This window comes from Podarcis muralis, chromosome 3 (genome assembly GCF_964188315.1).
Source record: "Podarcis muralis chromosome 3, rPodMur119.hap1.1, whole genome shotgun sequence".
Lineage (NCBI taxonomy): Eukaryota > Metazoa > Chordata > Lepidosauria > Squamata > Lacertidae > Podarcis > Podarcis muralis.
In genome coordinates this window covers 686,092-707,507 of record NC_135657.1, presented here as the reverse complement: position 1 = coordinate 707,507, position 21,416 = coordinate 686,092, and the positions used below count along the sequence as shown (strand labels likewise).

At 50.2% G+C, this 21,416-nt stretch overlaps 2 protein-coding genes across 2 annotated transcripts in view; both read left to right on the top strand.

The window, feature by feature from the left end:
- CAD (carbamoyl-phosphate synthetase 2, aspartate transcarbamylase, and dihydroorotase) overlaps window positions 1-5,414 on the top strand; it is a 45,067-nt gene extending 39,653 nt beyond the window's left edge. The window contains exons 38-44 of the mRNA XM_028725358.2: window positions 620-694; window positions 785-997; window positions 2,310-2,435; window positions 2,543-2,698; window positions 3,247-3,348; window positions 3,543-3,637; window positions 4,859-5,414. Of these exons, the coding sequence (XP_028581191.2) occupies window positions 620-694; window positions 785-997; window positions 2,310-2,435; window positions 2,543-2,698; window positions 3,247-3,348; window positions 3,543-3,637; window positions 4,859-4,961 (870 nt within the window). The 3' untranslated portion in view covers window positions 4,962-5,414. The remainder of the gene's footprint in view (window positions 1-619; window positions 695-784; window positions 998-2,309; window positions 2,436-2,542; window positions 2,699-3,246; window positions 3,349-3,542; window positions 3,638-4,858) is intronic.
- Window positions 5,415-9,406: 3,992 nt separating this feature from the next.
- The window catches only part of LOC114593446 (uncharacterized), a 30,281-nt gene continuing 18,271 nt past the window's right edge, over window positions 9,407-21,416 (top strand). The window contains exons 1-5 of the mRNA XM_077925315.1: window positions 9,407-10,924; window positions 11,125-11,200; window positions 11,473-11,558; window positions 12,801-12,927; window positions 13,501-16,082. Of these exons, the coding sequence (XP_077781441.1) occupies window positions 10,814-10,924; window positions 11,125-11,200; window positions 11,473-11,558; window positions 12,801-12,927; window positions 13,501-16,082 (2,982 nt within the window). The 5' untranslated portion in view covers window positions 9,407-10,813. The remainder of the gene's footprint in view (window positions 10,925-11,124; window positions 11,201-11,472; window positions 11,559-12,800; window positions 12,928-13,500; window positions 16,083-21,416) is intronic.

The window sequence follows — 21,416 nt, the reverse complement described above, 5'->3', positions numbered from 1 at the left end:
AGAGTCCCCAGTCGTCTCACGGACTACTGACCCGTACACCACTAATCCGCTGCCACCAACCAGGTCCTGCCTGGTAAAATCACTTCCGCCTCAGTCAGGTTCTCAAGTTAATAAAGAAGAGTGTATTTTATTTCAGACACAAACAAACTTTCCCGGCATTCCAAACATTGTTACTCTTTACTTTCTGAGTCTTATTTTCCGCTCTCTCTCTCTTCTACCTCCCCTCACTCAAGAACCCACTCCCCTAACTGTCTCTCTATTTCGAACCATCTTTCCCAACCAGCCAAGCCACTCAAACCAACCAGCTACCCACCAACAAACCTCAGGCTAAGCCCTTTTATACACATGTAGGCTCCGCCTCCAGCTTTCCTATTGGTCTACATTTTTAACCCTTTCTTTCCCCCCCTGTACAGAGAGGCTCTAAACAAACAGGCAAACACCACACTGGCCTTGTCTGACCCTTCCCTAAGTTTTCAGTACCCTTTTTGAGGTGTGCCGACCAGAACGGTACGCCGTATGTTCTGAACGCTGCCGAACACCATAGAATAGTATAATGCCCTTGGTAGCATTTTGAGACCCCCTCCTGTCTGACTGAGCGCCCCTCTCCCCTCTGCTGCAGATGTCTCACCTCTTCAACGTGGCCCACAACCTCCGCATGATGGTCCAGAAGGAGCGCAACATAGACATCCTCAAGGTGAGGTGGGAGCCAGGGAGGTGGGGGATGGGGGGTTGGGGAGGGGGAGCCCCCCGCCTGTACTGAAGTCCGCCGCTTCCTCCCGCGCAGGGCAAGGTGATGGCTTCCATGTTCTACGAGGCCAGCACGCGCACCAGCAGCTCCTTTGCCGCCGCCATGTACCGCCTGGGGGGCTCCGTCCTGCCCTTTTCGGAGGCCACCTCCTCCTGCCAGAAGGGGGAGTCGCTGGCGGACTCGGTCCAGACCATGAGCTGCTACGCCGACGTCTTGGTGCTGAGGCACCCCCAGCCGGGGGCCGTGGAGGTGAGCTCCGGCCAAGGCCACTGATGGGACGCAGGGCCCTCGGGGGGGGGGGCAGCAAAGAGAATCCTAGATTGTCGAGTTGGGAGGGGGACCCAAAGGTTATCCAGTCCCACCCCCTGCAGTGCAGGGGTTACAGCAAAGGGATCTCTGAGCATCCAGGGAGAGGCTGCTCCCCTCCGAGGGAGACCGTCCCAGAGGACTGGGGTCTAGCAATCATCATGCCAAGAAAGGGAGCAGATCGGACCCTGCTAATTACAGGCCAATTAGTCTCCTAAGCATTATCAGTAAACTATATGCTGCCCACTTGTGTAATAAACTTGAGGATTGGAAGGAATGAGAACATGTTCCTTACAGAAGCACAAGCTGGTTTCAGGGCAAACCGGTCAACTTTAGACCAAGGCCTAGTACTCCAACGTCTTGTGGAAAAATATACCTCCAGAAAAGGAGGATCCCTCTACGCAGCTTTCATAGGTTTTCAATCTGCCTTCGATTTAATACCACGAGATAGGCTTTGGGGAAAACTAAGCGCCTCAAACATAGACAGACGTCTACTGTGTCTTAACCGCAGTTTATACGAAAACACTTGGGTCCGGGTTAGGTGTGACCGGCAGGGCCATTTATCCGAGGAAATCCAAAACTCCCATGGTGTTAAACAAGGCTGTGTCCTTGCGCCTCCTTTTTCAACTTCTGTATGAACTTAGCAGGAAACATGGAGAAAGAGAATGCTCACCCCCCCCTAAATTGGCTGGTACACCCCTCCCGGTTCTCTTATATGCGGATGACCGTTCCAGTGTTGAGAAGGAACAGATCCAGCCTATGCTATCAGCGGGGCTCAGTTCCCTAAAGCCTTTGTTTGTTTGTTTGTTTGTTTGTTTGCACTTCTGGACCACCTTATTCTCCAAGGAGCTCAAAGTGCCGTATGTGCTTCTCCTGTTTCCCATTTCATCCTCACAATGACCCTGCAGAGTAGGTTAGGCTGAGAGAGGTGGTGGCTGGCCCAAGACCCCACCCCATGAACTCTCCTGGGTCCGACTCCTCATTCCCGTCCCACAACCACCTCCCACTGCAAGGTCGGCCAGGCTGAGAAAGGCAGCGAGTGGCCCAAGGGTCACTCCCAGTGAGAACTTCATGGCCAAGTGGGAATTTGAGCCCTGGGCTCTCATGTGGCCCTGGGAACCGCCATGGGCAATAGGGCTTCCATCTCCCAGAAAGGAAGAAATGGGGACCGCGGTCGGTACAATCTCTCCAGGGCGGCCGTGAAAGGGCTCTGCAGGAACGCCCTTGCTGACTCCCTCTTTCCTCCTTGTGCCAGCTGGCTGCCAAGCACTGCCGCAAGCCTGTCATCAACGCGGGTGACGGGGTCGGGGAGCACCCCACGCAAGGCCTGCTGGACATCTTCACCATCCGGGAGGAGCTGGGCACGGTCAATGGCATGACGGTGAGTGAGGGGACCTCGTTCGGGGGGTTTGGGGGGTGGCTGCTTTGTGGGGGCCTCCCCCCCCCCCCAGCCAGGGGTGCTGACAGCTGCCTCTGCCCTCTCCCCAGATCACCATGGTGGGCGACTTGAAGCACGGCCGGACCGTCCACTCTCTGGCTCGCCTCCTCACCCTCTACCGGGTCAGCCTGCGCTACGTCACGCCACCCAACCTCCGCATGCCGGCCGACATCTTCCACTTTGTGGCCTCCAAGGGGATCAAGCAGGTGAGGGGGAGGGGCTGCGCTGGGGGTCCTCCCTGCTGTTCTCTACAGAAGCTGTTCGAAAGCACGTCAAAGTGCAAGTAGATAAATAGGTACCGCTCCGGTGGGAAGGTAAACAGTGTTTCCGTGCGCTGCTCTGGTTCGCCAGAAGCAGCCACATGACCCGGCCACATGACCCGGAAGCTGTACACCGGCTCCCTCGGCCAATAAAGCGAGATGAGCGCCACAACCCCAGAGTCTGCCATGACTGGACCTAATGGTCAGGGGTGTCCTTACCTTTACCTTACGGAAGCTGTTCCCTTCCCAAATTTAACCGATTTGGGCATTTTTAGACTGTTTAAACTTGGAGGTGAGCAACATTTTAACTTCTAAGCCCACTTTTAATGGTTCATGCACCACCTTAAAGATAATAATAATAATAATAATAATAATAATAATAATAATAATAATAATATAGTATTATTTATACCCCATCCATCTGGCTGGGTTTCCCCAGCCACTCTGGGCGGCTTTCAACACAATATTAATTAATTGCGGTAATAAATTCTCAGGAGGAGTTTGAGAACATCGAGGAGGCTCTACCCGACACGGACGTCCTCTACATGACCCGCATCCAGAAGGAGCGCTTCGCCTCAGTCCAGGAGTTTGAGGCGGTGAGTGAGGAAGGGGCCCTGAACTGCTGCCCCCACCCCATGGCGCCCCAAAGGCCTCCCTCCCTCCGGGCCAGGCTGGCCCTCGGAGGCCCTGAAGCCACCCAGAGGGGATGGAGAAGAGGGTCCCTGGGCGGGTGGGGTGGGGCCACCCCAACCACATGCTCACTGGCTGTGCTCCTCTCCTTCCTCCTCAGTGTTTTGGGCAGTTCATCCTGACCCCTCACATCATGACCCGGGCCAAGAAGAAGATGGTGGTGATGCACCCGATGCCCCGGGTCAACGAGATCAGGTGCGGAAGGGCGGGGAGGGAGGGGGCACTGCTGGCCAGGGAATTGCTTCAGGGTACCAGATGGAGTGAAGGGACATTTTGGGTGGAGCCGAGGAATTTGGAGCAGTGGTGGACCCAGCAGAGCCCCCATGTAGGAGGATCAAGACCTGTGGGTCAGGGGGGGCAGGTTCATAAGCAGCAGAAGTCCACAGCTTCATCCCTGTTTCTTTGCTTCTGGCTGCTTTGAGACTCTGGAGCAGTAGAGGGGGGTGTCAGATGGGGGGGCGTAGTTTGGTGATGGGAACGCCCAGCCTCAGTCGGTCGCCTTGGGATCTGTAGAACCACAGAGCATCAGAGTTGGAAGGGAGGCCCAGGGTGTGGCATTCCCAAAGCAAAGCAAGGATTGAACTCTGATGAAATACACACAGAGGCTTGAAGCAGCAAGACTCTGGGAGGGGTGCCAATAATAATAATTCCTGTCCACCCTCCGGCCCAGGTCGTTTTATTCACAAAAGAACTTTTTGCACAGTGTTCGTAAGAATCAGATTTCCTCTGAGCATTGCAAAAACCCCACGTGGGGACAAAGTTAAAGTTAAAACTACAAAGGGCTAATTTCCTACTTGAGCATATGCAATTCAGAGTAAATAAAATAAATAAAACAGGAGAGGACAGAAGGATGGCAAGGAAAGAGTATTTATCATCTCCCTGTGAACTCTCTTCCTGGCCCCTAAGATCTATCTAAAGATTAAACTACATCAAGGTAACCTACTATCTTTATGTACTGAGGATGCCTGAGGAAGCAACTGGCAGCTGGGCTGTGCACATGACTTGTCAAGCTAGATAAATAGGCAGTAGAGGAAATAGCCAGAGATGCAGAAGGTTGTGGGATTTGATCAGAAATTATTGCCAGTGAATCAAACCCAGTCAAGGCCATGCTTTCATAGCGGACACAATTGCTTGATGCATACTGTCTCATAGCAATCCCACCTGATCCCCCCACTCTGGATATTTGCACTCCTACCCCAGGGGTCATCTGCCCCCCCCCCCCCCGCAATGCAGGAACTGGAGCTGAGGTAGAAGAGTGGCCTACCTCGCAGGGCGGGTGGCAAAGCATCTTGCACAGGAGAAGCACGCCGTGTGCAGAGCTCTGGGCCCTCGGAAGGGCAAGGGGTCTGTGTGTGGCCTGGAGCGCTTGCTGACTTAGAGGCAATCATGACTTCCCCCCTCTTTCTCTCCTTCCAGCGTGGAGGTGGACTCGGACCCGCGCGCCGCCTACTTCCGGCAGGCAGAGAACGGCATGTACATCCGCATGGCCCTGCTGGCCACCGTCCTGGGACGGTACTGAAGCCGCCTGGGCGGGACTCTGGGCCCCGGTCCGCCTTGCCCACCTGGCTCCTCCACCAAAGAGCAAAAAACGGCGCTGCAGGAAGGCAGCCTTGGGGCAGCTCCATGCTGGGGGGGGAAGCACGGGAACCTGGGGGGGGGGGGAGCAAGCTCAGGAAAGGCCCCACCCTCCCTGCCTCCCCAGCTCTTGTCTTCCAGCCTCCAGGACGGGCTCTGTGGGGCTCTTTGCCTTCCCCTCTGGGGCTGAGCTGCTTCCTGGGCCCAGCGCTGGAGACATTCCTCCTTCCCGAGGACCAAGTTCTGTTCGTTTTGGGTCTGGGTTGGCGGCCCCCTTTGGCAGGCTGCAAAACCCTCCAGCCCTCGCTGCTTCCCAGTGACTTTTCTACACATACTAGTGAGCCAAGCGGATCCCTTTGTTTCCGTTTCTTTTTTTTAATAAAAACAGTTGAATACAGCCTGCTGCTCTTTTGTGAAGTGCTTTGAGGTGCCTGTGTGGCTTTCTTAATCCCACCAGCGTGTAAGTTTTATTAATAAATCCGTTCCAGAGAAGCGGTTTGCACAGGGATTGGACAATTCCCAGAATTTCCCACGGAGAAAACTCACAAGGCCGTCCCAACTAACAAAAGTCAGGGAATAAAATCAGAAACAGTGTTACCATTAAACTACAGTGTACCTTGGTTCTCAAACGCCTTGGTGCTCAAACAACTTGGAACCCAAACACTGCAATTCTCGAAATGTGTGTTCCGGTTTGCAAACCTTTTTGCAAAGCCAAATGCGCTCCGTTTTGAGTGCCACGCTTCCGTTTTGAGTGGTGCGCTGAGATCTGCCTGTTTTTGCTATTCGTTTTGCATTTTTGTTTTTTCGGCTTTTTTGGTTTGTTTCTGTGACTGTCGAACCCAGTTCAGTTACTGATTGATTGTGTGACTGCAATACATTGATTATTGCTTTCATTTTATGGATCAGTGGTCTTGTTGGATACTAAAATTCATGTTAAATTGCTGTTTTAGGGGTTGTTTTTAAAAGTCTGGAATGGATTAATCCATTTTGAATTACTTTCTATGGGAAAGCGCACCTTGGTTTTGGAACTGACTTCCGGAACAGATTAAGTTTGAGAACCAAGGTACCACTGTACAAACTCCCCCCGCCCCAAACAAACAAACAAGCAATGAAAGCATGGTTTTGCAGTGCAAAAGTTGACAAGGGAGGAGAAAAAGGAGGTGAAGGTGATATTATGACAACTGCAAATGAAGATCTGCCTCTGTGACTCTTGTTCAGATACCTGAAATTAAAAAGGGTGAATATACAGTTGTGTTGCTTTTGCTTCAAGTTGAGCGTTTTCAGGTTGTGTCCTATGTTGACCCAGAAGTACTGGAAAGGGTTACTTCCGGGTTTCGCTGCTCGCGCAGACGCTCAAAATGACATTGCGCGCATGCGCAGAAGTGGCGGATCGTGACGCACAGACGTGGGTTGCGTTCTGCTCAGGTTGCGAACGGGGCTCTGGACTTCCGGGTCGCTGCGGGACGCAACCTGAAAATGCTCAATCTGAAGCAAATGCAACAGGAGGTTGAAAGCACCAGAAGGTTTGACATTATCACTGCACTTGTTAAGAAACATCGAAAACACCATTTCTCCCCTCAAACCTGGGCCAGGGAGAGGGAGGCGCCTGTCCAGACCTGTGACCTGCCACGGACCCCTCCCAGGGGGGCAGGGCTTCCTCCAGCCAGCCCTTGGGGGACCCGGGCTACCTGCGAGAGAGCCCACAGTTCCCCCTCTCTTGGCTCCTGGCCAGGCTCCCTGCTTCGGGCCCAGCCTTTTCCTCGAGGCTCCCCCCAAACGAGGAGACCTCCCTCAGGAGGGACAGAGGGACCAGCTGGGCTGGCCAAGGGTTAAGAGCAGCTGAGCTGCATTCCTAGAGAGGACAGAAAAATGAAGCGGGTGGGTCTTCCAAAGTGCCAGAGCGCACAGAAACACCACAGTGGTACCTATTTCTCTCCTTGCGCTGGTGTGCTTTTGAACTGCTAGGTTGGCAGGAGCTGGGACAGAGAAAGGGGAGCTCAGTCATGGGGACTGGAAGCACAGACCTTCCGCTGGGCAGCCCAAGTCTCAGTGGCTTATAGACCACAGAACCCCCTGCGCCCCACGACCTTCCCTTTTTTTGCGGGAAGTTCCCTTATTCCAGCGCCATTTCCCGCTGCGATCCCAGATTGTTAGATATCCCATCGACTGTCCCTGGGACAGGGGAGGCTGCTGATCCCTTCTTTTCAAATCTGAAAGTTGACAGCTATGGCAGGATCCTGGGCCGGATGGGTCCCCTTTGGCGCAATGCAGCTGCCTCAGGGCTCTTCCTGCATGGAGCCTCCAGGGCCAGAGCCAATCTATCTTAGAGCGGCAGCTGCACAAGGTGGGGGGGGGGAGGTGCTCTCCTCCTGCTTGGGGGCGCCTGAGTCCGACTGTGGGCACAGGATCCTGGGCCGGATGGGTCCCCTTTGGCTCCATGCAGCTGCCTTGGGGCTCTTCCTGCATGGAGCCTCCAGGGCCAGAGCCAGTCTACCTTAGAGGGCAAAAGGCGCTCTCCTCCTGCTTGGGGCGCCTGGGTGCCAGATTGTTAGATCTCCCCTAGACTGTCCCTGGGACAGGGGAGGCTGCTGATCCCTTGACAGCTCTGGCCCTGCCTGCTTTTTAGCCCTGGCCCAAGAGGCCAGAAATTGCAACACCTTCAGGCTGCCCCCGCCCTTTCTTCTGCCCTGCACATCCTCAGCCCCGTTCTCGGCTCCTGGTCGGGCTCCCTGCTTCGGGCCCAGCCTTTTCCTCGAGGCTCCCCCCAAACGAGACCTCCCTCGGGAGGGACAGAGGGACCAGCTGGGTGCGCACGGCTGCTGTTGTTTAGTCGTTGTTTAGTCGTTTAGTCGTGTCCGCCTCTTTGTGACCCCCTGGACCAGAGCACACCAGGCCCTCCTGTCTTCCACTGCCTCCCGCAGTTTGGTCAAACTCATGCTGGTAGCTTCGAGAACACTGTCCCACCATCTCGTCCTCTGCCGTCCCCTTCTCCTTGTGCCCTCCATCTTTCCCAACATCAGGGTCTTTTCCAGGGAGTCTTCTCTTCTCATGAAGTGGCCAAAGTCTTGGAGCCTCAGCTTCACGATCTGTCCTGCCACTGAGCACTCAGGGCTGATTTCCTTAAGAATGGAGAGGTTTGATCGTCTTGCAGTCCATGGGACTCTCCAGAGTCTCCTCCAGCACCAGAATTCAAAAGCATCCATTCTTTGGCGATCAGCCTTCTTGATGGTCCAGCTCTCACTTCCATACATCAATACTGAGAAAACCATGGCTTTAACTATAGGGAAGGCAAGGGTTAAGAGCAGCTGAGCTGCATTCCTAGGGAGGACAGGAAAGGAAGGGGGCGGGTCTTCTGGAGGCGCCCCTCTTGTCTCCTCCGGTGAGTCTCCCCCTCTTTCCTGGGGGTCCTGGGGGGCTGCAGGGGTTAGGGGTTGGGGGTCCTGCGAGGGGCTGCTCAGCTGGGGGCCTCTCCCCCTGCCATTTGAGGAGGGGGTGCAAACAAGCCCCCTTCAGGTGGGGGGGGACGGGGGACGTAAAAGAAACACAGCAAATAAGGATTGGGGGGGGGGCTCAGCCCCTCCTCGGGCTGCTGCTGCTGCTGCCTTGGGGACCCCTGGCAGCTCTGCCTGGAGGGTGGGCCAGCATCCCCTGGGATCCCTCCCTGAGACGGGGGTGGGGGGTGCAGGAGGACCCCCAAGCATCTCCTCCCTGCCAGGCCTGGGGGGCCCCACACTCCTCTCTCCCCCCCCAGCAGAAGAGACGCCTGGGAGGCCGGAGGGACCTTGCCCTGCTGGGAGTCCTGAAGAGCCCAGACTCACGGGGACAAACTGGGCGGCCGGGGCAAATGTCGAAAATGCTTTTAAATGGTTTTTAATCCATTGCATTATAGATTTAAAGATTCGGGCCTCATCGTGGGACTGAAACTGCCTTGTTTGCGCTAGTTGATGATCTCTGGTGGGCAAGGGACAAAGGGGAGAGCTGTTTCCTAGCTCTGCTGCATCTCTTAGAGGCTTTGGATACCATTCTTCCCTTTCCCAACATTCCCAGGGCAGATGAATTCTACTCCTATTGATCCAGAGCAGAGTAAAACTTAAACATGTTGCAGGATAGACCAGAGGCCACTGTATTTCATCCAGCAGAGCTTTACTGCTGCTGAAGGGGAATGAGCCCAAGGGTCACAATTCAGGCTTGGCACACATTCAGGATTGGGACTACAGTGGTACCTCGCAAGACAAAAAACTCGCAAGACAAAAAACTCGCTAGACGAAAGGGTTTTTTGTTTTTTGAGCTGCTTCGCAAGACGATTTTCCCTATGGGCTTGCTCCGCAAGACGGAAACGTCTTGCAAGTTTGTTTCCTTTTTCTTCTAATACAGTTGCGACTTGACTTCGAGGAGCAACTCATAGAACGCGGTGTGGTAGCCTTTTTTGAGGTTTTTGAAGACTTTGGTGATTTTTGAAGCTTTTCCAAAACTTTCCCGACACCGTGCTTCGCAAGACGAAAAAAATCGCAGGACGACAAAACTCGCGGAACAAATTAATTTCGTCTTGCGAGGCACCACTGTATCCATAAGAAATCCACTTGCAGCAGACTTAACTTAAACTTACAATAGCTTATAATAATATGTCTAAAGCTTAACGCTATATGCAGAATACCACACCAGAAGGGAAAGAGACAGAAAGAGTAAGGCTCCTTCTGGCCTTACTCTTATAGTCAGCATGACCTTGACAGAAGAGAGAACAGTCTAATCCAGCACTACTCAGCTTCTCGGAAGGAACAACCCAAACATCAGGAACCTTCTGCTTGTTTCTTTCACACAGAGAAGCTTCCAGAACCCTCTTGAACTAATTAGAATAGGAAAGATCGCTACGCATCAGATCAGTACTTTCTGTACTAATAAATGCAAACATTAAAACTATATTTAAAACAGAAAGAAGGTGAATTCTACTTGACTTGCTTTTCAGCACTGTTCTTTGGCCCCACCTAATAATCATAGTCATAATAAATTTATATGCCGCCCCTCCGACTGGGTTTCCCAGGCATTCTGGGCAGCTTCCAACAAATTAAAACACAGTAAGACAACAAACCTTAAAAACTTCCCTATACAGTGGTACCTCAGGTTACGTACTTAATTCGTTCCAGAGGTCCGTACTTAACCTGAAACTGTTCTTAACCTGAAGCACCACTTTAGCTAATGGGGCCTCCTGCTGCCGCTGCGCCGCCGGAGCCCGATTTCTGTTCTCATCCTGAAGCAAAGTTCTTAACCTGAAGCACTATTTCTGGGTTAGCGGAGTCTGTAACCTGAAGCGTATATAACCCGAGGTACCACTGTACCTGGCTGCCTTTAGACGTACTTTGGCCTCACCCAGTTAGCCCTTGGGGGGTTGACCAGGTAATCATCCGGCCCCCAGAACAACAAGAAAGGACCCCACCCAAGTAGTGTGCCTTGAGGACACAGGGGATTCCAAATGCTAGAAAATAAGACAGAAGCAGGAAGGAAATGGGCCCTGAAGTGGGGGTGGGAGAGGAAGAGAGAGAGCAACTCTTGAGGGTCCCCAGCTTAAGACCCCAACTATGGCCTAGTGTCTGGATTATATCCAATACAAATGACTCTTCTCCTGACCTTGTATCAATCTTATAACAGAACAGTGTATTTGCTTTGTAGGATTTGTGAGCAAATCTAAATCAGATAGGCAGAACTTGACAGAAGACTACAGGATTCCTTCCAATCTCTTGGAGGCTTCCTGAGAGCCCAGATGGATGAGCAAGACAGTTCCTGGCTACCCTTCTGCCAGAGATGGAGAGCTGGGTGAGGGAATGTGGGTCAGAGACCGGTTCCCAGGCTGTAGCCCTGGCTGAAGGTTTCCTCCTGAGTCAGGCGGAGGAGAGAAAGCAGACAGAGCAGCAGGTGAGAGAGACTTTCCCCTGGATACTCCCAAGGGGCTCAGAACATGAGAGATAATCTCCCAAACTGCTCTTCTAATGGCTCACTGTCTTTTTGGAAGCAAAGGATGAGATCTGCTCGCCTAAAGTCTTTTCTTCGGTCATTCCTTTTCTAATCCTTCTCCCTATTCTCTGTTTTGATCCTTGTTGCTCTTTCCGGGAAAGGATCTGTTTGCAGAAATGGACCCAGATTCCTCTGAGACACAGAGGTCTCCGTTGGACACCAGAGGGAGACCACTGGGTAAAGAGGAAGGAGTTTTTCTTCTCATTCTGTGGATCTTGAAACTATCTGTGGGTTCTGTTCATCTTTGGGGGGGGGAAGCACTTGGGGCCGAGAGCGCCAAGGAGGGGAGATGTATTTTGACCCAAAGGAAGTTTGAAATGAGTACAAATGTCTAAATGCACTTTGCAAGAAAGACTTTTTCTAAGGCCCATCTGTAGCCTGAAATGCGCTGCTGAAGCTCTGAGAGACGCAGGAGCTGATGGCTTCCCTTTGACTTTTGTCTCTCGCAGGTGACCGAAGGATGCCCCCCAGACCTCCTCATCCATCTTTTCATGAGAACGGAGGAGAAGCAGCAGCAGCTGTGGAAACAGATCTGGTATGGGGAAAGAGCTTTTTGGGGAAAGAGTCAGAGGAGTGGGGCAGCCAGGGAGCCTCTGGGCCGGAAAGAATTTCTCCTCCTCTTGGCTTCTGTCAAAGCCTCGGTCCTGATCAAAGATGGAAAATGCCATTCCAGAAGCTCTATGTGCTGACAGGAATGAACAGCCATCTCTCCTTAACTGGGCTTCGGAATGTCACTTTTATTATTATGATTTATCAGTAGCTGCAGTTATATTTCTATATTGATCGTTAGATGCCAAAATCTAATCAGGCTTTTAAGCAGTTGAGAAGCCATAACAAACCGTGGCCGGGATTCACCTCAGCAGCCCCACCAGCTGTAGAAGGGGAATCCCCCTCCTCCCCCTCTCTGTGTCCCCATGAGCCCCTTGAAGTTGGCTGTAGGGCAGAGGGAGGGTCCCATCGCCCCCCAAGCATCGCACAGCGGGAGTAGAGAAGGGAGCGTTCTGTCTGGCAGACAGGAATACTTCCACAGACAGAATAATTTGAAGAACACCATGCGGAGTTCCACCCATTCACACAAAGATTAATACCCATCATTAGAATGCACAGTAAAATAAATCCACTGAAATGCTAAAATAGGCATCCAGACCTAAAACATGCAGCAAAATAATCCCATTAAAAAAACACAAGAATGAATGGGCAGAAAACAACTGATAATAATAATAATAATAATAATAATAATAATAATAATAATAATTTATTATTTGTACCCCGCCCATCTGGCTGGATTTCCCCAACCACTCTGGGCGGCTTCCAACAAAGATGAAAGATACACTAAAATGTCACATGTTAAAAACTTCCCTGAACAGGGCTGCCTTCAGATGTCTTCTGAATGTCAGGTAGTTGTTTATCTCTTTGACATCTGATGGGAGGGCGTTCCACAGGGCAGGCGCCACTACCGAGAAGGCCCTCTGCCTGGTTCCCTGTAACTTGGCCTCTCACAGTGAGGGAACCGTCAGAAGGCCCTCGGAGCTGGACCTCAGTGTCCGGGCAGAACGATGGGGGTGGAGACGCTCCTTCAGGTATACTGGACCGAGGCCGTTGAGGGCTTTAAAGGTCAACACCAACACTTTGAATTGTGCTCGGAAACGTACTGGGAGCCAATGTAAGTCTTTCAAGACCGGTGTTATGTGGTCTCGGCAGCCATATAATGTATAGCAATGTATAGTGGATAATCTTTATGCTGTCTCAGAAGAGGACCTTTTTCCTTTTCCTTCAGGGTCCTCTGTGCTTTGAAGATGTCGCTGTGTATTTCACAGAGGAGGAATGGGCGTTGCTGGATCCTGACCAGAGAGCTCTGCATAAGGAAGTCATGGAGGAGAATCGTAGGATTGTGGACTCTCTCAGTAAGGATTCCTGCTGGACTATAATATATATTTTGAAATACACCCACCCACCCATACCCACAGACCCCTACCTCCACCTGTGAGAATCCTGCAATATTTTGATGGCGCTTGACAGCATCTGGGATTCTCCTTCCCCACAGCTCACCTTGAATCTACTGTTCTGTCTGCGAATATTCTTGCCCCACATATGCCTTTTTAAAGCATGACCAGGCTGGTCTGAGCTGCCCAGACCTTCTGGAATGTAACTCTCTGTGTGGTAGCAGAAGATGTAGCAGCTTCTGTCACTTTCTGGTTGACCAAAGAGACAACTGGCCTTGCAGATGGAGGAGATTCCATGATTAGGTCAAACAAGATCCATCATGGAAGATCCCAGGCTGTTTGAATCTCAGGTTCCCATCAATCAGTGTGTCAATGAGAGTCAACAAAGGCAGTGAACCCTGTAGTAAGGCCTTAGATCTAACTCCCTTGAACTCTTAATTGATCACAAACATTCATTAGCAGTGCTCCATAATTTGAATGATTTGGGGCTCCATTTCTTTCTGAGGTTCTAATCTGTTTCTCTCTTTGATGCAGGTGCTGATGGATTGAAAATTATGAACAAGGGAGACATTCACAGAGTGGGGAAGGTGTATAAATATTTGGAATGTGGAGAGAGTTATAGTCAGAGCTCTTATTCCACTTCCCCTAAAATAAATTCCATTGGGAAGAATCGCTATCAGTGCTTGGAAGGTGGTAAGACGTTTCGTCAGAAGAAATGTCTCACTTTCCATCCAAGAACTCACAGCAGGGAGAAACCATATCAGTGCATGGAATGTGGAAAGAGCTTCAGTCAGAGGTCCAATCTCACGACCCATCAAACCATTCATACAGGAGAGAAACCATATCAGTGTTTGGAATGTGGAAAGAACTTCAGGAAGAAAGCTAAGCTTACAGCTCATCAAAGAATTCATACAGGAGAGAAGCCATATCAGTGCATGGAATGCGGAAGGAGCTTCAGGCAAAGAGCCCATCTCACTTCCCACCAAATACTTCACAGTGGGAAGAAACCCCATCACTGTTTGGAATGTGGAAAGAGCTTCAGTTACAGGCATGTGCTCAAGGCCCATCAAAGAATTCATACAGGGGAGAAACCATATCAGTGCTTGGAATGTGGAAAGAGCTTCAGTCAAAGAGTTGCACTCACAGCCCATCAAATAATTCATACAGGAGAGAAACCATATCAGTGCTTGCAATGTGGAAGGAGCTTCCGTCGGAGGTCCCATCTCACTTCCCATCAAATAACTCACAGTGCGGGGAAAACCCATAAGTGCTTGGAATGTGGAAAGTGCTTTAATCAGAGATCCTATCTCAATTCCCATCAGAAAATTCATAGAGGGGAGACACCATATCAGTGCTTGGAATGTGGAAAGAGCTTTAGTCACAAGGCTGTGTTTAAGGCCCATCAAAGAATTCACACAGGGGAAAAACCATATCAGTGCTCGGAATGTGGAAAGAGCTTCAGTCAAAAGGCTGTGCTCACAGCCCATCAAAGCATTCACACAGGGGAAAAACTGTATCAGTGCTCAGAATGTGGAAAGAGCTTCAGTCAGAAAGCTAAGCTCATGGCTCATCAAGGAATTCATACGGGAGAGAGACCTCATAAGTGCTTGGAATGTGGGAAGAGCTTCAGGCAGAGGGGGCATCTAAAGGGTCATCAAAGCATTCATACAAAGGAAAAACCATATCAGTGCTTGGAATGTGGAAAGAGCTTCAGGCGGAAGAATATTCTCACTTCCCATCAAACAATTCACACTGGGGTGAAACCATATCAGTGCTTGGAATGCGGAAAGCACTTCAGTCATAGGTCCCATCTCACATCTCACCAAATAACTCACAGTGGGAAGAAACCCCATCACTGTTTAGAATGTGGAAAGAGCTTTGGTCACAGGGCTGTGCTCAAGGCCCATCAAAGAATTCACACAGGAGAGAAACCCTATAAGTGCTTGGAATGTGGAAAGAGCTTCAGTCGGAAGGACCATCTCACTTCCCATCAAACAACTCACACTGGAGTAAAACCATATCTCTGCATGAAATGTGGAAAGACTTTTAGTCGGAAGGATAGTCTCACTTCACATGAAAGAATTCACAAAAAAGAAGAACCATATAAAAGCTTCAGATGTGGAACGGACTTCATTAAGGGATCCCAGTTCACTTCCCATCAAATAACACACAGTGGTGAGAACCCGTACCAGTGTTTGGAATGTGGAAAGAGCTTCAAGTGGAAGAGAAGTATCATTTGCCATCAAAGCATTCATACAGGGGAGAAACCATATCAGTGCTGGGAATGTGGGAAGAGCTTTTCCTGGAAGACAAATCTCATTTCCCATCAGAGAATTCATACAGGGGGGGCACCATATCAGTGTTTGGAATGTGGAAAAACATTCAATCAGAAGTATACCCTTACTTCACATGAAAGAATTCACAGAGGGGAGGGGGGATATAAGTGCTTTGAATGTGGAAGGAGTTTCAGTAGGGGCTCCCAGCTCTCTTCCCATCAAAGAATTCATACAGGGGAGAGACCATATCAGTGCTTGGAATGTGGAAAGAGCTTCAATAGGGAAAAAAGTCTAACGTCCCATCAAATGACTCATTCAATGGATGAACCGTATCAGTGCTTGGAATGTAGAAAGAGCTTCAAATCAAAGAGAAGTCTCACTTTACATCAGAGAATTCATACAGTGGCGAAACCATATCAGTGCCTGGAATGTGGGAAGAGCTTCAGTCGGAATGAACATCTCACTTCCCATAAAACAATTCACAGTGAGGAGAGACCATATCAGTGCTTGGAATGTGGAAAGAGCTTCAAATCAAAGAGAAGTCTCACTTTACATCAAATAATTCATACAGGGGAGAAGCCACATCAGTGCTTGGAATGTGGAAAGAGCTTCAGTCGTAAGGAACATCTCACTTCCCATAAAACAATTCACCGTGAGGAGAGACCATATCAGTGCTTGGAATGCGGAAAGAGCTTCAAATGGAAGAAAAGTTTCACATTCCATCAAAGAATTCATACAGGGGAGAAACCATATCAGTGCTTGGAATGTGGAAAGAGCTTCATGCAGAGGTCTAAGATGACAATCCATCAAAGAACTCACCGCAAGGAGACTCATAGCATTTGAAGATGGCTGACACATCTCCTCTTAATCTCCTCTTTTTGGGACAAAACATATCCAGCTCAGAACTCTGGGTATAGGGTGGTGTATCATTTTGGTCTCCCTCCTCTGCACGTGTTCCAGCTTGACAATATCCTCCTTTTATTGTGGCGTCCAGAACTGGACCCTGTACTCCAGGTGTGTTCTGACCAAGGCAGAAGGGAGCAGTAACATTACTTCGGATGATCAGGACGCCAGATGTCTGTTGATGCAGCCTAAAATAACATTAGCTTATTTTACTGCTGCCTCACATTGTTAACTCGTGTTAATCTTGTGGTGTACTAAGACCCCTAGGTCCTTTTCACATGTACGGCTGGCAAGTCTAGGGTTCATCATAGGAATCAAGGAATTGCAGAGTGCTGAGGGACCACAAGAGTCATTGTTCAACCCTCTCGCAATGCAGGAATCTCAAGTAAAGCATCCATGACAAATGGCCATCCAAGCTCTGCTGAAAACTTCCAACGAAGGAGAGTCCACCACAGTTTTATGGGTGAATCAGAGGACAAAAGGTATCAGAAAAGATTATGAACATCAGTTACAGCAGCAGGAAACCCGTTTTATTTTTATGTTTAAATCCATTCATCCAGGGGGATGTAACTCTGAATTAGACCTCAATTGTTTTATTTGATTACAGTGGTGCCCCGCAAGACGAATGCCTCGCAAGACGAAAAACTCGCTAGACAAAAGGGTTTTCCGTTTTTTGAGTCGTTCCGCAAGACGAATTTCCCTATGGGCTTGCTTCGCAAGACGAAACGTCTTGCGAGTTCTTGCGTGTTTGTTTCCTTTTTCTTAAAGCTGCTAAGCCGTTAATAGCCGCTAATAGTTGCTAAGCTAATAGCCATGCTTCGCAAGACGAAAAAACCGCAAGACGAAGAGACTCGCGGAACGGATTAATTTCGTCTTGCGAGGCACCACTGTATCTGTATCCTTGCTGTTTCTTTGTACTGTGGCTTTAAGCTCGGTCTCCTTGTTATCAGTATCACCTGGGGCTGGCTATATATATTTTTCAAAAAATGTTGTTAGTAACAGTGACTACATAATCGCATGAGCACTGTTCCAGAGTATTTTTCATTCTCATGTATATTATATCCATTCAAAAAAAAAGATTGGGTATATAACCTTTTTATGTTTATAATTTCAACGCTATTTGAAGTTATTGTTATATACGTGCAGGTCATTGTTTGAATATTTTATTTTCAGTTAATGAAGAAATTACACATCTTTTTACTTATGAGTGTTTGTTGAACTAATTGGCTGGTGAAGAACTGAAAGAAACAATAGTTGCTATCCGGAAACACTGTTCAGCAGTTCAGAGTTGGACATCAGAATTGGACATTTGCTGATTATACAAAGCTTTATAAGCTTGATCTCTGCTGGGTAAAGTCTGGCACCGTGACTTATTCAAGGACTTTCAGAGACTTCCGTTTGATAGTTTTGATGTTTTGCATTATTTCATAATGTTTTCTATACTGTAATTGTTTCTGGCCATCGTGGTGCTTTCGATATTGCTGTATCTTATCCAATCAGCAGGACAATGTTTTACCTTTGGGAGTTAATGTGCCATTAGTTTATGAATAAGGTCTTCTATAAGGAAAAAAGTTTAGAATTTATCAGGCTCCGTTAAGCTTGTAGATAGTCCCTTTCTATACAAGTGTATTGTTGTTGAGTCGTTTAGTCGTGTCCGCCTCTTCGTGACCCCCTGGACCAGAGCACGCCAGGCCCTCCTGTCTTCCACTGCCTCCCGCAGTTTGGTCAACCTCATGCTGGTAGCTTCGAGAACACTGTCCCACCATCTCGTCCTCTGCCGTCCCCTTCTCCTTGCGCCCTCCATCTTTCCCAACATCAGGGTCTTTTCCAGGGAGTCTTCTCTTCTCATGAAGTGGCCAAAGTCTTGGAGCCTCAGCTTCAGGATCTGTCCTTCCAGTGAGCACTCAGGGCTGATTTCCTTCAGAATGGAGAGGTTGGATCTTCCTGCAGTCCATGGGACTTTCAAGAGTCTCCTCCAGCACCAGAATTCAAAAGCATCCATTCTTTGGCGATCAGCCTTCTTGATGGTCCAGCTCTCACTTCCATACATCACTACTGGGAAAACCATAGCTTTAACTATACGGACCTTTGTTGGTAAGGTGATGTCTCTGCTTTTTAAGATGCTGTCTAGGTTTGTCATTGCTTTTCTCCCAAGAAGCAGGCGTCTTTTAATTTTAATACAAGTGTATTAGAGTTCAATAAATTCTAAAAAATGTTTTTGCTGCTAGAGATGTAATTAGAAAAATGCTTTTTGGAAACGTATGTTCATAGGATGTCCAAAGCTTGCATTTTGGAGGAAAGTATTAAGGTGCATAAATACTGCAGACCAACTTTATATGTGTTGACAACTGGTTAATGTAAATGAACTCTTTGCATCCTTCCAGCTGATAAAAAAACTTATTTATTTGCTGGAAAGATAATGCCAAGGTCCCCTTTGAACAATGGATACTATTCTTGCAACATAGGAATGTAGATTGTGGAGAAAGACAATGATATTTAGAATGCATTTATAAAAACAATGAATTGTTAATAATATTTTACTTCTTAGAATAATCGTTCCACTTATATACCTAGATATTGTATTGTAACACAGTTTAAAGCAGTTTCCTTTGCTTTGGTTTGACCTTTCTCCATCTTTGTCACTTCATTTCTCTTCTGAAAACTGACAACAAAATAGACACCCGTCACGCTTCTGCCTGGTTGAACAGACCCCTATCGCTCCTTGAAGTGAAGCCATGTGACCTTGACTTTCAACTTCCTTTTGACCCAGGGTCTCATTGGGGATCCTCTGTTTTCCTCAGAGTCAGACCAGTTGGCCTGTGTTTCACAATTGTGCATTTTACAAAGAATACAACATTAAGGAGTTAAGTGGAACCGCAGTGATCCAGGTGAATGTAATTAAGGTCCAGCTCCTGATTCACTGTTTTTTTGTGACTCATTCACTGTCCCTTAAAAGAAGGGAAAACATGTTTGCATGCCAGTAGTAGCAGTGGTAGAGAGGGGAGGGCTAGAGGAGGGTCAGAATGCAGAATGTGAACTGGGGGGGGGGGGGGAGTCCATAGGGTGAGCTCGTATTTTGCCCAGGACATCCAGCAGAAGTCTTACTGCTGTGGGAGCCAGCTGAGAGAATGGCCAGAGCGTGGAAGAGGCCGGAGAACCTTCCTCCAGGAGAATAACGGGACAGGCAGGCAGCCTTGGACTCCTGGAACAACCGCACTGTTGTCCTTGCACTTAAAAGGTTGTCCTTGCTCTCTCTGGGGAGAGAGAGACTTTGTGTTGAGACCTTGTATTGGACTGCTTGCCTCTTTGCTCATTAAATGAATTAAAGACTCGTCTTCCTCCGTCTCTGTGAGATGTGGTTATTTCATCCTGGGGGTCCGAGGGGGAACCTGCTGCACTGTAGAAACACAACCAACCAGATCCTTGGGTTCCCCTTGGCTAAGCTATGCCCCCCAGAGGAGGCAGGGCTTCACCCCATGCAGGGCTTCCCCCAGCCAGCCATCCCTTTGGTGAGCCAGTCTACCTGCGGGAGATTCTGCAGTCCCCCTCCAGGCATGTGGCCCTTTCCGCCCGAGCCCGTTCAAGGTGTGAAGGGCACACGGAAACGGCATATCCCTTCCCATCACAGCAGTACCTCTTTATCTACTTGCACTTGTGTGCTTTTTGAACACTTGGGTTGGCAGAAGCTGGGACAGAGCAATGGGAACTCACGCCATTGTGTGGATTTGAAGGGCCGGCCTTCCGCTGGACAAGCTGAAGAGGCTGAGGGGGGATGCAGGCGAGAGTTTGGATTTGGATTTGATATCCTGCTTTATCACTACCCTAGCGAGTCTCAAAGCAGCTAACATTCTCCTTTCCCTTCCTGCCCCACAACAATCACTCTGTGAGGTGAGTGGGGCTGAGAGACTTCAGAGAAGTGTGACTAGCCCAAGGTCACCCAGCAGCTGCAGGTGGAGGAGCAGGGAAGCGAACCCGGTTCACCAGATTGCAAGACTACCGCTCTTAACCACTACACCAGTGTTTCCCAACCTTTTTTGGGCAAAGGCACACTTGTTTCATGAAAAAAATCTCGAGGCACACCACCATTACAGCCCCGTGACGTCAGCGCGCAGCGTCACGCCGGGAGGGAAGCACGAAAGTGTAAGATTCAATTTTTTCCCCTCCCCCTTGCCGCCGGCGGAGGGGGGGAGGGCGAGCGGAGGCAGCGGCGAGCCCCGTTCCTCCCCATCCGCCCCATTCCGTGCAAGGAGAGCGAACAGGTGTGAGAAGGGGGTCAAACCTGTGGGTCGGCGCCGGGGAACATCCAAGCTTTGGGGGTGGGGGGGAGGAGGCAGCAAAGCGAGGCAGGAAGGAGAGCGCGGCTTGGCGAAGTACTCGGCGGCGAAGGCCAGCAGGTCCGGCGGCCGGTGCCGCAGCACCTCCACCGTGTAGCCCTGCAGCAGCTCAGTCAGACCCGGCGGGATCTCGATGCTCATCTTGTAGCCGAGGCGCACGGGAGACTCAACGGACGGGCCCGGGAGAGAGAGAGAGAGAGAGACACACGACGGAGAGAGAGCGGGAGTCCCTGCTCGCCGTCGCCACCGCTACAACTACTGTGGCGGTTGGTCGTGGTCGCCGCCGCCGCCCACCTCTATCTATCTCTCCCCCTCAGCTTTCTACGCGGGCCTCGAGCCAGAGGTGGGGGGTGGCCGCCGTTGCTTTCTCCGCCTCCACGTCCTGCCTCCTCCTCCTCGAGCCCTCCGTCAGCCCTGAGGGAACCGCCGCGCTCGCACCGCTGCTCTCTGACACGCGAGAAAGAGAAAGGAACGGAGCGGCGGGGTAGTCGGGGGAAGGAGGGGCCGGAATGGAAGCGCGAGGCGAGCTGCGCATGCCCAGCAGGAAGCGGCGGAGAACGCCACAGAGAGAGAGAGAGAAGCAAGGGAGGGCGGGGAGTGGGCGGGAACACGCTTCATGCGTCACAATAACGGACAAGAGGCGCTCGAGGGATAGATTAGGACCTAATTTGACTTTTACAAAAAAAAAAAAATCTTTCGAATTTTCCCCACGGCACACCAGGCAACATCTCGCGGCACACTAGTGTGCCGCGGAACAGTGGTTGGGAAACACTGCACTACACCACACTGGCTACAAGAGAGAGAGGCACCCGTTGGCTGACTCTATCTGCCATCTGCCGGTCTAGCTGCTCCATGCTTTGGAAGCCCACCCACCCGGTCTACCCCCAGAGGCCAGGACTCTAGGAGCAAGGTTGCCCCCGAGAGAGAAGGCAGGAGG